Source organism: Heliangelus exortis, chromosome 8 (assembly GCF_036169615.1).
Source record: "Heliangelus exortis chromosome 8, bHelExo1.hap1, whole genome shotgun sequence".
In the NCBI taxonomy this organism is placed as follows: Eukaryota; Metazoa; Chordata; class Aves; order Apodiformes; family Trochilidae; genus Heliangelus; species Heliangelus exortis.
The window spans coordinates 26,914,600-26,929,133 of NC_092429.1; the positions used below are offsets into that span (position 1 = coordinate 26,914,600).

Sequence of the window (14,534 nt, forward strand, 5' to 3'; positions counted from 1 at the left end):
ATGCTGCCTAAAGATGCCTTTCAAGTTATTACAGTAGTGGGCTTCATTTAGAAGAAAGATTCTTTCAGGCTGATAAAACTCTATTTGTGTTGCTGGAAATAAAAGGGGCAGCCTGACTGGATACAACAGGAAAAATGAACCATTTATAGTCTAGAAGAATGTTCAGCAGAATGTCACATTCAATTCTTTACATTCCCTTAATAAGAAACAGTTCCAGTTGTTAAATGCATGAAGTCTCCAATACATGTGGAACATGTTAAAACTGTGTGTGTGTGTGTGTGTGTGTGTGTGTGTGTGTGTGTGTGTGTGTGTGTGTGTGTGTGATGGTTTTGGGTAGGTATCAGAATATTTGATAAGATTTTACTGGTGTTAGAAGTAGCAAAGGTCACAGATTATTTTCTGTGAAGGATGCAGAATCCTAGTTTAATTTCTGTCAGTTGTGAGCCAGCACTTAAGTGCATCCTGTTTGCCTTCATTGATTTCATTGGTTTCTTCACAAAGGATGTATCAGTTATATTTGGAAGAGAATTAACTGTGCTTTCAAAAATAATTTCATCTTTATAGAAATTTATAGTGCAGAGAACAGATCTCTACAGAAGAGTTCTTGATTTTGCTAAAAGAAGAAAGTGCTTAACAGAGCAAGTCATTCAGCAAGATAACTCTACAAATACATTTGTTTACAAAGTGCACAGAATATTGCAGGTGCCTGTTCATAATCTGTTCTTAATTACAGTTAGTAAGCATGATTTACTTTCTGTGGAAGACGGAGTAGGTTTGGGATTTTTAAGGCCTATTTGGACATTACTTAGCAGAATTAGGCTCAGGATAGCTTATGCAGTCTACATAGTAACATTTATGTTGTGCTATCTGATGTTGCTGATTATCTTTTCTATCTTTTAATGAACTGATGTTAACAGGGTAGAAAATTGAGGAAATTTATTAGTGTATCAGGTCATGTGTATTACCTTTTTATTCACTTTTTTATATGTCACCTTTCAACCACAAGTATTTTAATTTGTTTCTGTGTGTGTGTGCACACACGTGTGTATGTGTTGGTTTTGGAGCGATGCCCAGAGTTTCCCAGCTCGGGTTTGAGGACTCTACTGGTTAGGTGCTACACAGGCACAACTGCTGTTCTTGTGTGGTTGTATTTGTAGTTGTCCACCTGTAAAGCCAAGCTTCTTGTGTGATTCTGGTTATACAGGGATGAGAGTGAAGCAAAATATAAATTCCCTGTTACTGAAATAAGTTTCTTAAAAATAATATTTACATTAAATTTGTTTTTTAAATTTGGATAGCTTGTGGAAGATGGGGGGGAGGGGGGATAAGAGCAATTCCTTTAATGGTAGAGCTGGTTGGGATATGTTTCCTTCAGTTGAGACTAAATTATTAGTCTTTGAGTGAGATTTAAGAAATTGAGTTGGACTTAGTATTAAAATGTGGTTCATCAACAGCATTAGTATGAAAGAGGAGGGGTTTTCTCTCTGCATGGATTGAGAGTTAGTAAGGTTATAGCTGCAGTGAGGAAGAAAGGAGACGAAGAGATTTGTCTGTAAGGCTTTTTGGCTCTTTGGAGTTGCAATTAATATGAACTGCAGGGCTTGCACAGCATTTCAAGCTGCATGCAATTTTTTCCTCATTACCTTTTCCAGTGTTTCTATAAGCAAGTTTGAGATTCCATTCGGTTTGAAGAGTTACAGATAATATTCTTTCCTTCTGTTATTTTTTTTTAATTGCTGAGTTGGAAGAATGAAGTAGTAGACTTCCTAAAATAATTAATTTTTATAATGTATTTTAGCATTTTGTGTATGCTTTGTATTTGTCCAGGGAATCATGGACTGGTGGTATGGCAGAGGATTAGGTTCACAAGTAGTTGTGCATGTAATTACTTCTAGAAATAAGGATGCTGTTAAACACAAAGCCACCTGGTAGATGGCCTGGTGTGATACAGAAGGAAAGGATCCTCTCCACCTCTCGTTGTAATTTTCATGCAGAGAACTAAAGCTTGTGCACAGAAGTCTCACTGTGCTTATATCCTCAGCATCAAATGCAGATGAGATAAGACTGACATAACTAAGGATTCAGTGATTAAGGAGAGTGCAAAGTTAATCCTAGGCAAGGGTGGCATGGTGATTTTCTATACTGTAAGTCCAAGCATTGTTATTGGTTTACTCTGAGATCTAAAGACTTAGAGATTTTGGGTGGTTTGTCAGGCAAATTAAAAAAAAATAGTTTGAGGCAGTGCTGAATGTCTGTGAGTCAGTGAAAGCAAAAATTATTCGAATATTGCTTGAGAAGATTTTCTCTTGAATGTGTGACACTAAATAAGCTTTTCATTCTAATCTTCTTCAGGTATTTATCTGTCAGATTTGACATATATTGACTCTGCATACCCATCCACAGGGAGCATTCTGGAAAGTGAGCAAAGAACAAATTCAATGAACAACATTCTTCGAATAATCTCAGATTTGCAGCAGTCATGTGAATATGGTAAGATGGCATGTAAATACTGCAATATTAAGGAGAACAACCCTAAAAGTGTTACAATTTTTCTTCTGCAATGTAATATAAGAAAGATCCAACCATCTAAATGCCATTAGTGGTCTCCCTCACTCTCTCAGCCCACAAGTCCCAGTTTATTCTGTTGTTAGTGGCTGACACAGAGCATCAGTGTGAGGAGACAGAAAAAGATTGCCCTTGTTTTATGTCATACAGATTTTTACAATTCATATTTTGTGATGAACAATGCAGAATAGGTTTTTTTTTAAACCTGTATCCTTGTATTTTGTAATCTCATCATAGTTTATGATTGAGTTCGAAAAACAGGATTGCTTTTGGAGTATTATTTTTACTGGGGACAAGAAAATATGCTCAACTTGTCTTTTGGACATTCACGGTTCTGTTTATAAGTATGATAATACAATTTTTTTCTTCAAAGATGGTATCCCCCCCCAGTCTTCCTCGAGTTCTCGTGAAGTCATAAGGTTGCATTTATGGTGGTGGAATGTGAATTAGCACAGAACTGAGGCTTCACTGAAAGCCCAGTGTAGGGGGAAATTGGGTTTGCAACTTGTTTTATTGGGGATGCTCTCCCACTTTTCCCTGATACGTTCTCTGAAAAGCAGAGCAACTCCATGGGGAGTTGCTCTGGCTTAATGTCATCTCAATTTCAGCAGCAGTAGGGACTGCAGTTTATACCTTAAACTCACATCAAAAGGCAAAAGATCTTATTCTATTTAAATAGTTTCTGGAAAATAACTTTGGTTCTATATGAATGGTACAGTAATAGTACAGTGATAATGACTGTCCTGTGTTCTCCAGATATTCCTCTGTTGCCTCACGTCCAAAAATACCTAAACTCAGTTCAGTACATAGAAGAACTACAGAAGTTTGTAGAAGATGACAATTACAAGTAAGTATGAAGTACTGCAGCTGACTGTACTCACTACAAAATAACTTGTAACACAAAGCCTGTCACTCTAAAGGTGGCACTTGTTCCAAAAAGTGAGGTTACAGTAGGGTCCTGTGCTCAAGACAATTTCCAGCATGCTGGATAGCATATCTGCCTTGTTTTGTACACTTGACTGCATAAAGCCCTGGCTTTCATGTCTGGTTGATCTGTTGGTTTGATCTGCAGATCTCTCTTGAGTATTTTCTAATAAAGACTCCCTACTTCTGGCTCACATGTAACACTGTTTAATCTACAAGGTGGATCTCATAATTGGAGATCATTTATGCCATTTTTTCATCAGAACAAACTCATCTATGCACTCAGTCCTGAGTTAGTGAGGGTGACTTAAGGCTTTCAGTTTAAGCTGTATTTCACTTAGGTTTCGAATTTTTTTCTTTGATTGGATTATATGGTGTGAGTTAACGCTTTATTTTTGAGGAGGCAAGATATTGTCCATCTGTGTCCCAGGCCATTCATCCCCCAAGAATATACCACCCCAAATGAAAGTTTTCTGCTTCCTTAGTTAAAAGATTATTGCTGTATTAAGTGATTTGGCATCCAGCAAAGCTGGGGAATGGAAAACTCTGGCAAGAGACAAGAACAAGCTCAGAGGACAGGAAATATCATAAAGTAAATCCCTAGCGTGTTAAAGTCTTTTTTCTGCCCACCCTGGAAGTTTGTCACCTCAAGTTGTGTTGAATCAGTTGCTTGTGCAGCTACATTCTAATGGTGGGGAGGGGTGTGCACACTAAAGGAACAAGTATGCTTTACCATTTATTATCCCTAACTTGGAAATACTAAAAAGCAGCAAATGAAGACCCTTTGATTTATGTCAAGGAGCAGTTAACTAGGGCTCACACTATTATTGACTTTCCTTCACGTGTTACAATCTTGAAGATTTGTAAATGGTTCTCTGCACATCCATTTTCAAGTATCCAGCCTTCCCTTTGCTGAAATGTTCCGTGGCCTGATTTTGAAAATATTGTTTGCATATTTCTGACAGTCAAGCTCTGTGGTCAAAAATTTGAAAGGGGGGAAGAAAAAAATCTACACAAGTTTCTTAACTGCAGTGTCTGCTTCTTAGTGGCATATTGTTTTAATGAATTCCTCAGTCTACCTTCCCCCACCATTTCTGGGTAAGACTCACTACTAGTGGGATTTTTATTGCTGAAGGACCTAATGTCTCTTCATCCTGTACAACCCATGTTTTGATGGCAGGGAAATGAATGGGGACAGTTGCACATGATGCAAACCATGGCTGCTATTCAGAAAGTTTCACACTATTGGCTTCGTACATTTCCCAGCTGAGCATTTTATGGGGGAGGAGTGTATTTTGAAGTATTGTTGCTTTAAGAGATTTATTATACTTTTTGTTCCCCTAAAGTATCTGCAAAAAGGCTAAAGTTAGAGAACAGCCATTGTGGTCTGAATGCATGTTTTAGCTTCCTAAAGAATTTTAGTTGATTTTTCAGAAATTAATTTTTGAAACTGTAATTAATCATTGCTAAACTGTCTGGGGTTGGGAGTGGTAGGAGCTGTCAAACCACAAGCTTTTCTTCACAAAATTAAGTAGATGCTTTCTGCTGATTTCAAAGTGGTACAGTTCCAATTGTACAAACAGTGTGGGCAAGATACATTTTATCTTCCTGCAGTTCTCTGCTCTTGGAATCTTCCCTCTTTGTTGTACTGTTGGAAATAGCATTACAAAATACCTGTTACAGAAGAACTTTAAATTATGGATGTGATCAAGTTGATAGCGTATTTTTCAAAACAAAGAAGTAGAATCTAGACTTTCAGACTACTGAAGACAAAAGACCCGGCCTGGCACACTTGTGCATTTTAAAGAAAAAGTTAAAATATGCCGTGTAGTAAGTATAAATATTTTAGCCAAGGTTGGAGGGCAGTTGAATAATCTTTGTTCTTTCCATCTGTTATGGTAGAGCATATCACCACTGTGATTCATGGATGTGCTGGCAGTCCCGGGGCCGTGGAGCTCCTGGCTTTTATGTGACTGTGTTTTCCCTGGAGGGAGGTGCCAGCTCTGAGCAGTGGTCTCTTCCCCTGCTCCTTCCCCAGTGTGACTCTGCCATGGTTTGTTAACAGCTCGCATGGAGTTTTTGCTGTCACAGAGGGTGAAGGTGGCAAGTGGTGGCTATTTGGCTGCTTGTGGCTGGCTCTGCTAGAGTTCTGATGCAGGAGATGTTGCAGGGCTGTACAGTAGCCAAGGTTTGGCTGTTGAGTCTGTTTCTCCTTTAGCATGGTATTACAAACCTGGTCTGTATGAAACAAAGCAATAGGCTCATTTTTACTACGTCATGGCCTAACATGTTGTTTTTTGAACTCCAGGCCCTGCAATAGTATTGTTTTTTCCATCCAAATAAAATTTTAAAAGATAAATAGTGTGTGCTAAAGATAACTGTTATGATTTGTATTAACTTTCTAGTGTTTCTTGCAATTGTAGAAACAGTTTTAAATTTTAAGTAAAATTTTACAAACTTCAAAACCTTGCTTTTGTATGCTTTTGTTTTCTAATAAAGTAATTTGTAATGCTTCTTTAATGCAGACTTTCATTAAAGATAGAACCAGGGACCAGCACCCCCCACTCTGCTGCTTCCAGAGAAGATTTAGTAGGTAAATGCTTAAGAAATGTGAGACGACTTGAATTTATCCAATGCGTTATTTTGAGTTGTGAACATGGAAAATATTTCTCTGAAGCTAATGAAGTGTGAAGTAGAAACACAGTATCTTTATATTAAGAAGTCTGAAGGTAATCTATATAGGAATACTTCCAAGGAATCGAGTCAGTTTTTAAAGTTCTTGTATGTATTGTGGCGCTGACTTGTTAGTGTCATTTGGGGTGAAGAGCTATTAAATATTCATTCTCTGTTGTGTCTAGACAGAATGGCCTTCATTTAAACTTTTCAGGGTATAATATGCTTCCAAAAATGTGCATTATTTTTAATCAGTGCCAAAACTTGGAGGCAGGAGTTTCAGAACATACCATCAATGGGATGTGCTTACTGCCAATGTAGCTAGTAGAGCAAACTTTATGACCTACAAAACGTGTGTAACTATGTGGTCTGTTTAAAATAATGTGTTTATTTTTAATCCTTTGAAAAAACCCAGAAGTCAAAGTTTTTAAATTATCAGTAGGAGTTTGTCAATGAGTTTTATTACAGGCTATCTCTTATAAATGGCGTTTAGGAAATTTTGTGCAACTCTTCCACAGTTTTCTGAGAATTAACTCTGAGAAGTTACAATAATTCTAAAGTTACTCAGGAATAATGACTTTTTCCTTCCCAGCCTCTGAAGTTGGAGCATCTCCACAAAGTGGATGGAAAAGTGTTGCAGCTGAAGGAGCCTTGCTTCCACCAACACCCCCTTCACCTAGGAACCTGATACCACATGGACATCGGAAATGTCACAGTCTGGGATACAAGTCAGCATTTTGTTTAACCTGAAAATCCTAAGATTTGTGATGTATCATCATCTCCTGACTTTATTTGCTCCAAGAGCACAGTGTAATTTTAACACTAGCAATTTCTATAGATAGTAGGACTTGTACACATGATTTAGCTGTGTATTCACAGCTTGCATGCAGTCCTTCAGGATGTTAAAGCAACAGCTTTTGGAATATGTCCAAGATAACACTGTAACAGTTTTTATCCTTGTTCATTTCTAGTTTCATACACAAAATGAACACAGCTGAATTCAAAAGTGCAACATTCCCCAACGCAGGACCAAGGCACCTACTGGATGACAGTGTCATGGAGCCTCATGTCCCATCTCGAGGGCAGGCAGAAAGCTCCACACTTTCTAGTGGAATTTCAATAGGTAGGAGCTGTAAACATACCTCTGCATCATACAGTCTTAAAAAAATTTAGATCAATTAGTTGGCAATTGTACAAGTACTTGTACTTTTCTAAAATAAAAATACTATTTTAGAACAAACTTGAGAAATGTAGGTGGAGAAGGGCAGCATAATTTATACAGCATATACTATGTGCTGACAAATTATATGAAAGCAGTTTGTTTTGGTTTTTTATACCCCCTTTAATAATACAGCAGCTGTTAGTCCTTTCTTGGTGAGAGTTGGAGGGGGAAGACAGTGATGTATAGGAGTTTTAGTAACTCATTTCTTCTCTAATTCTTATTAGTGTTGCTTGGTCCTGGGCATATGCTCTGGGTTTTTTTGTGATTAATGCAGCCATACAAAACCCCAGCTTCTGCCCCATCCATCTGCATTTGATTATTTGTCTTACTTAGCTTGTCCTGATGAAACTTATTATGAGAGATGGTATTAGATGTTTGTGCTGATTCCCTGGCAGCATATTACTTGAGTCATTTGCCAGTGTTTTTGCAGAATTCTTATTAACTAGCAAGCCAAAGATGAGCTATTTAAACACTATTGTAGAATTATTAGATAGTAATGAGCTAGTCAAAATACACACAAGGTTTTTCAGGGTGGCCATAGACTCAAGAAGACAGAACATAATTTTGGGGGCATGTAGTCCATCTCTGATGTTAGCTGGGCTGTACAGTACTACAGCAATTGATGTTCAGGTCTCCAGACCATTTTTTTTCTGTTTTCACATTAGAATTTCAAGTTCAGTCACCAGCTCTGGAAACACTGTGTAACTGGAGCCAAGAGAGTGTTGGTTGCAGATTTGAGAAGGGGAAAGAATTTTTACTTTGAATACTTCTTAAAACTCTTTGGGGTTGGTTTGTTTATATTAACACCTGTTTAACTTTGGGGACTAACTTTATATAAAGGAAGCCTGTGGTAGGCATTCAATATCCTCAGAATTTCAGCAATGTACAGTACTTAGTACAGTGTTTGATAGATAGCTTTCTTAGAAGAATAACTTTATTAACACAGCAAGTATAATTGCCATCAAAATGTCATTTCAGATAAAATTTTAATGTACTGGCCCACTGAAACATAAAAATATACTTCATAATACAGTGTTGTTAGTGGGTGCTAATTATGTGTGTTTCTGTTACGTGAACCTCAATCAAGTAGAGCTCTATTTGTATTGAAGTTGCACTTCTTGTTAATATAAAAGCTGAATTTATACAGTAATAAGAAAATAAGACTGTAATTGTCCCTGATAGCTTCAGTGTTGGCTGGATGAGTAGAGCAAACAGAAATTACTGCACCATTTTGCTGAACAGACCACTCCAAGTAGCAAGAAAAATTTTGGTAATGAGCAAGAGAAATTTTTTTCACATGCTGGTTACGAAACACAGTAACAGGGATTGCTCAAAGGGATTGCATATGGTGTGTCCTTCAAGAAAGTGACTAGATGAGCCCCTCAGAAATATGATTGGTGAGTTTGGTTTGTTTAAGTAGGATATTGGACCAGATGACCTCCCAAGACACCTTCTGACCAGAATTATTACAGAATTCATAAGTAAGCTAACTGAAAAAATAGCAGAGATGCTTTATTTGGACAGATCTGGGTCAGGCCTTCTTAGAAACATTCCAGGAGCTGCCATTCTTGACTATAACATTTGTTTAGAATAATGTGGTTTATGCCTTAGTTTGATGCAAATGCACTGGGTAGCAGCACCAGTTATTAATTTCCTATTCATCCCGTTCTCACATTTGTGCTCTTCTGTGTTCAGATGGCTCAAGAAATTCACTCTTCACAGCAGTCCAGGATGCTGGATTCCCTTTCTTGAGAAGTCATCTTGCTGAGAAAACATACTTTAAATACTTCCTATCTGCCATTCTACCTGCTAAAAGGATTACAGAACTTTAAGATCTTAATATATTATATTCTACTATAAACAGTCATCCTAAAAGACAGTCAGCTGGGAGATCTTACCCAAAATACCTGCTATAGTTCTATCTGAATTCTGTTCCATCTGACCCTCTCTTCATTCCCAAACCACATTACTTGTTGATTGAAGAGATTTTTGCACATTGCCTTACAGTGGGTGCAGCTGTGTTTCTGTTCAGCTGAAAGAAAACATTGAGCTTTTCATTGTGATGTGGATGTAGAAATTGTGGAAAATATTAAGTGACAGTTGTTCTAGAAAACTCTAAGCTTTGTTTAGGATTTTGCAAAGACTTGTGGCATAACAGCAGACTCCAGCTGCATATGTTACTACAACTGATTATTCCAGTTTTGCCTTCATGATCTGCATGGCGGTATTCCTCTAGGAAAGGGTGTAGAATTTAGAATGTGAAGTTCAGTCCATACATTCTCTTGACTTTTCCATGGAGCAGGTCACATGTAAACTGTGAGCAGTACTTCTGACTAGGTTATTTGTGGACCTACCATCAGTTGATGTATCAGATACGTGGATTTTTTGTTGTCCTCCACTTTTAATGTTTAAAGTAAAGTATTTGCAGTAATATTGGATTTCTTATGAAGCACAGAGGGACAGACAGACTGTTGTGGTCTCATATAACAAGTGGGAGATACTTGTAAAAAGTTTATGGCCTCTCAAATCAGCAAAGCCACTTCTAGTGTGTTGGAGATTCAGTTGGAGTTTGTACTGTTGTGAAGTTGCACCTCTTTGTCATGACCATATATGATTTCATAAGGAATTATGTAAATAAACCTGTCTTTTTAAATGCTGCTTGTGGTGATCAGAAAAAACCACTTTTAGGATGTTCTTTAAAATCTGAAAATGTCTTTCCCATTTATTAGCACTCCTCTGAACCTAGTCCCTTCAAATCTTTACCTCAGTTAATGTGAAATTCCTGATGCAAATCATGAAGTATTTTCATTGTAGTATTTTACTGAAGTATTTTTTATATATTTAATCTTTACTGTTCTGAGGAGAAACGGACATAATTGAAATAGATGGATTGCAGATGCTGAAATAAACTATCATTCATTCTTACAATTTTCAAGGTAGCAGTGATGGTTCTGAACTCAGTGAAGAGACTTCCTGGCCAGCATTTGAAAGGTAAGAAAAAATGCCACTCAAACACTGCACCTTAATGACTTGGTCATCAAAGCATAACTAATAAGTTCTCTGGATCTCTGTTAAAGCAGAATAGAATGAGCTTCTGCTCAGTAGTAATTAATAGGGCTATTGTCTTAATTGGACATTCAGTCACACTAAAGAGCTCAAACACAATACCATTAAACCCCAGATTATTTTTCTGGTTTATATGTTTGCATATCCTTTGTATGCTATTCATGTGACCTGTCTGGTTTTCATTTTCCCTTTCCCTGGTACTTTTCACCCATTCTTGGTTCCTTTGTTCTTGTCATGGACACTGTCATCTGTTTTTTCTCTCCCATCTGCTCTTCACTTGGTTGTTATTTGCCTATTTTACACAGGAAAGCACAGCAATGCCCCTTGTTAATGTCTCATTTTTGGTTCAGAATTACATCTTGCTCCTTACTGAAAGAGTTGCAGATGCTCAGGTGACATTAACCACTTCAACCCTTTCATTTGTTGTATTTGAGATTGTGGAGAATGATTAATAGCTGTAGTTTATATAGTAAAAGGTGGAAATTTCATCTTCCCACAGATCAGTAAGATGCTCCATACAGTGTGTAGTTTGCTTCCATAACTCAGTTTCAAGTAATTCAGCCCAACAGTTGCTATGAATGACTTTTTCTAACATGCTATGAAGATGTGTTTGGGAGAAAGTTTTGTCAAAGAACTTTATAGCTGGGAACTGTTACAACAAATCTTACATTCTGCTGCAGTTCACTGAAGCAGTTAAAGTTCTGTGTTATTTTTTGGAAGAAATCTTTGAAAACGTCTGTGCCAAAGGTGAATTCTTTGCTATCTCATGCTATAACCACATGCTAAAATCTCATGGTCATGATCATATACATGAGGAAAGGCCCTTATGATTCCATTAAATAAGAAATAAGAACATTGCATGTGAGCACAGAAAGAAAAGTGGGTCAGAAAGAACATCTGTAATTTGCATGTGCTCTGTGATGCAGCTGCAACATTCAAAAGGTTTTCTTTTTGCTTTTCCTTCCCTGTTGCATGACAGAATTAATGAAGTTCAGATTATTTCTCAAAGCCAAAAAGCTACATGGGAATGCCTTAGACCAAGTGGTAAAGTGAGTGTTTTTAAGGTTCAGGCTTAAGCTCATGCTTTTAGAGAATGTTAACAATTTTTAGAATCGTGTGGACTTCTGAGACAAAGCAGAGGCTTTTTATCCTTGTTCTAATGAGAACTGGCTGACCCAGGCTCCACCCAGTTAAAAACTCTCGCTTCATTTCAAACAATTGTCAGAAGATTCCTCCTCCTCCAAGATTCTGCTTGCTTTAAGTATTTTCCTCTCTCCTGAGAGAGCTGTTTGGGAACTCTGTTTGAAGTTGCACACTTTCAAGAGCACGTTCTCTTGTCTGCTTCCAGGGAGAAGTATTGGGTTCTTTACATTAAAAAAATCACCTGTGAAATACCTAGAGATACGTGGTAGCCCTGTGTACGTTCCTTGGTTTATTAGATGATGAAGCATGTTTGGGAATTTAATAGGTAATAGGTAAGAAGTGTATTCAGCACCTTTAGGCTGCTCAAAATTACTCGAAGGACTTTAATTCCATGTCCTGACAGCTGTGTCCAGAAATAGCTTGAGTACAAGACTGGTAGGGTCTTTATTATTTAAAAAAAAAAAAAAAAAAAGACAAAAAAAACCCCATGAAAAAAAAACACCACCAAATCTTAAAGAAGAAAATTTATTTTGCGTGCAAATGAAATATATGTACACACAAATATACAGCTTATTGTTTTCTTTCCTTAATTTTAATATTTTATTCTTAATATTTTATTTGTCTACGTCTTGAATGTATTTTAAACCAAAAATATTTATTAAATTCAAATATATATGTTTAAAAAACTAATTCTGGCATATTCCAGGATAGATTGGTAGATGGTAATTCACTCGTATCTTTTTTGATAGTATTTCCTGCAGCAAATGCAATAAGTTTGAGCTAGTTTAAAAACCAAACCCAACCAACCAAAAAGTATTCTTCTTCTTTAACGCTGCTGACCTTTACTGTGTCCCTTCTTGAGGGCTCCTTTGTTTCTGTGCTACTCTGAGTTCAGGTTGAAATAAGAAATGCTGCTTGTTCAGGTTTCTCATTCTGAGAAATGCAGCCCCATCCAGCTGGTACAAAGCTCCTCACCAGGTGACAGACACTTAGATTTATACTATACAGGAGATTTTGCCTGTAAAATTTACATAATCTTCTACTTAACTGCCTGCTTCTGCAGAATTCAAGATGATTTTTATTCTTTTTTGGCATAATAGAAGCAACTAGAGAAATAGAGAAAAAATAGGTGAGGACAAAGTGCCTGCACTTCTGTCAACTTAAATGGAATTCAGTTGACCGAGGGATCTGATACAGAAAACCAAGGTTTAATAAGGCAAAGCCATATTCAAAAGGGGGGGTCTACCACACAAGTCCTAGCTAGGGATAACAGTATTGATCCCCTTAAGAACTCTAAAATGTGATTCTTATTTACAGAGTTTAAAGCTTGTATGAACTGGAGAATTGAAGTGTTGCTAAGCTTATTTCAGTGTTATACACAGAATATATATATCTAATACAACAGTTTTTAAAGCAGTGTCAGTCATAGTTTGATAGTGCTTTTGATTCCTTTCAGTCCCAACAGGTTGTATGTGTAAGCATACTCAAAGAATTAGAATAATTTTTGGTAGTAACACCAATCATACATACTGGTTTTATTTAATGTGTTTCCTTTACATTGATTTAATCTGAAAAAACTAAATGCAGACTTTGCATCTCAAAATGGTATATTCTTTAGTGCCAGTTAAACACTTCAGTATCACGAATACTGACGAAAAAAATATTTTGAAATAAAAAAGCATGGTATCCACCCCTGCATGCATTTTTCTAAATAAAGTTCTCCTTTGTTTCTTATGTGGAAGAAGTGGCTTGTGATACACACACAAAAAATAGTGTGCTGTTTTAGCAGTTATGCTCTTTTTGTGAATAAAAGTATATATAATACATACAATTTATAATGGAATCCAACAGGAACAGGTTGTACCATTCTCTCGGGCCGGGGACAAGAGTGTCACGAAATGGCTATCGGGGCCACATGAAGGCCAGCAGGTACAATCCCCACTGTACACAGAGGTGTCAAACTTTCCCTCTAGTGTTGGTGATTGGTTTGGTTTAATAATGTGTGTGGGTGTTTTCTAATGTTCTTTCTAACTTACATGTTAAAATGAATGTAGAGACGTTTTTCTTCAGACTTAAAGCTTTCTTCTTCTGTGACTTAATCTGTATCATCATAAGGGGTTTTGTTCATTCTAGTCTGCAAATCCAAATTCTGAACCATTAGATCTTTATTCCAGGCTTGAAGATGTTTTACCAGATGTAGCTTTTTAATGCCCACCACTGTGTAGCAATGTTATAGTTCTCATGTGGACAACGTAGCTATTCCTTGTGCTCATGGATGGTATTCAAGATGTTTTCTTTGCTGGCAGTTCTGTGTTGCATTTTTTTTTCCCCTCTTCCCTGGCAGAATAAATATGGCTGAGAGGAACACTGCGTTAAAATTGGCCCCAATTCATTATATAAAGTATTTTTTGCAAGCTGATTAATTAAAATACAAATTCTGCCTCCATCTTTGTAGAGATGGTGGGAGTAGCTGGGAAAGAGATGACTGTTAATTATTAAACTTTTGTCATGTTAAGAAACAAGCACTTTCTCACAGATTTAAACTCATGTTGTCATCTATCAATGTCCAAAACTGTTCCTATATCATCATTCTCATTTCCAATTTACTTCAAATGTTCATGAATGTTTGGATAAAACAAATCCTGGCTTCAAAGCAAGTTTCAGGCACTGCTCAGTTTCTTGGCTTTTCTAGAAGGTGGCTGGGTTCAGCAATTTAGTTACATTCTCTGATTGACATTTACTGCAATTATTCCTCTTGTAACTTTTTTCTGATTGAGAATGTTTTGTAAACCAGTCAGCTTCATAATCTTAATAAAACCTAAGTTTTGTTTTCACAGTGCTGTACCTGCCATTTGTTTTGGCCCATTGCTCTTAAATCATACGAGGTAGCTGATTAGTAGAGCACCAGATGCATTAAAACACCTTAAAGCTGTGGTTCAGG

The 14,534-nt window shown here is 37.0% G+C and overlaps 1 protein-coding gene across 4 annotated transcripts in view; it reads left to right on the forward strand.

The window, feature by feature from the left end:
- The window catches only part of RALGPS2 (Ral GEF with PH domain and SH3 binding motif 2), an 87,368-nt gene that overhangs the window by 58,585 nt on the left and 14,249 nt on the right, over nt 1-14,534 (forward strand). For 3 of the 4 annotated variants that reach the window (XM_071751165.1, XM_071751167.1, XM_071751168.1), the window contains exons 9-15: nt 2,353-2,490; nt 3,322-3,412; nt 6,015-6,082; nt 6,755-6,890; nt 7,134-7,285; nt 10,321-10,375; nt 13,445-13,522. In XM_071751165.1, coding sequence (XP_071607266.1) covers nt 2,353-2,490; nt 3,322-3,412; nt 6,015-6,082; nt 6,755-6,890; nt 7,134-7,285; nt 10,321-10,375; nt 13,445-13,522 — 718 coding nt within the window. The remainder of the gene's footprint in view (nt 1-2,352; nt 2,491-3,321; nt 3,413-6,014; nt 6,083-6,754; nt 6,891-7,133; nt 7,286-10,320; nt 10,376-13,444; nt 13,523-14,534) is intronic. The other variant, XM_071751166.1, reaches the window with a different exon arrangement.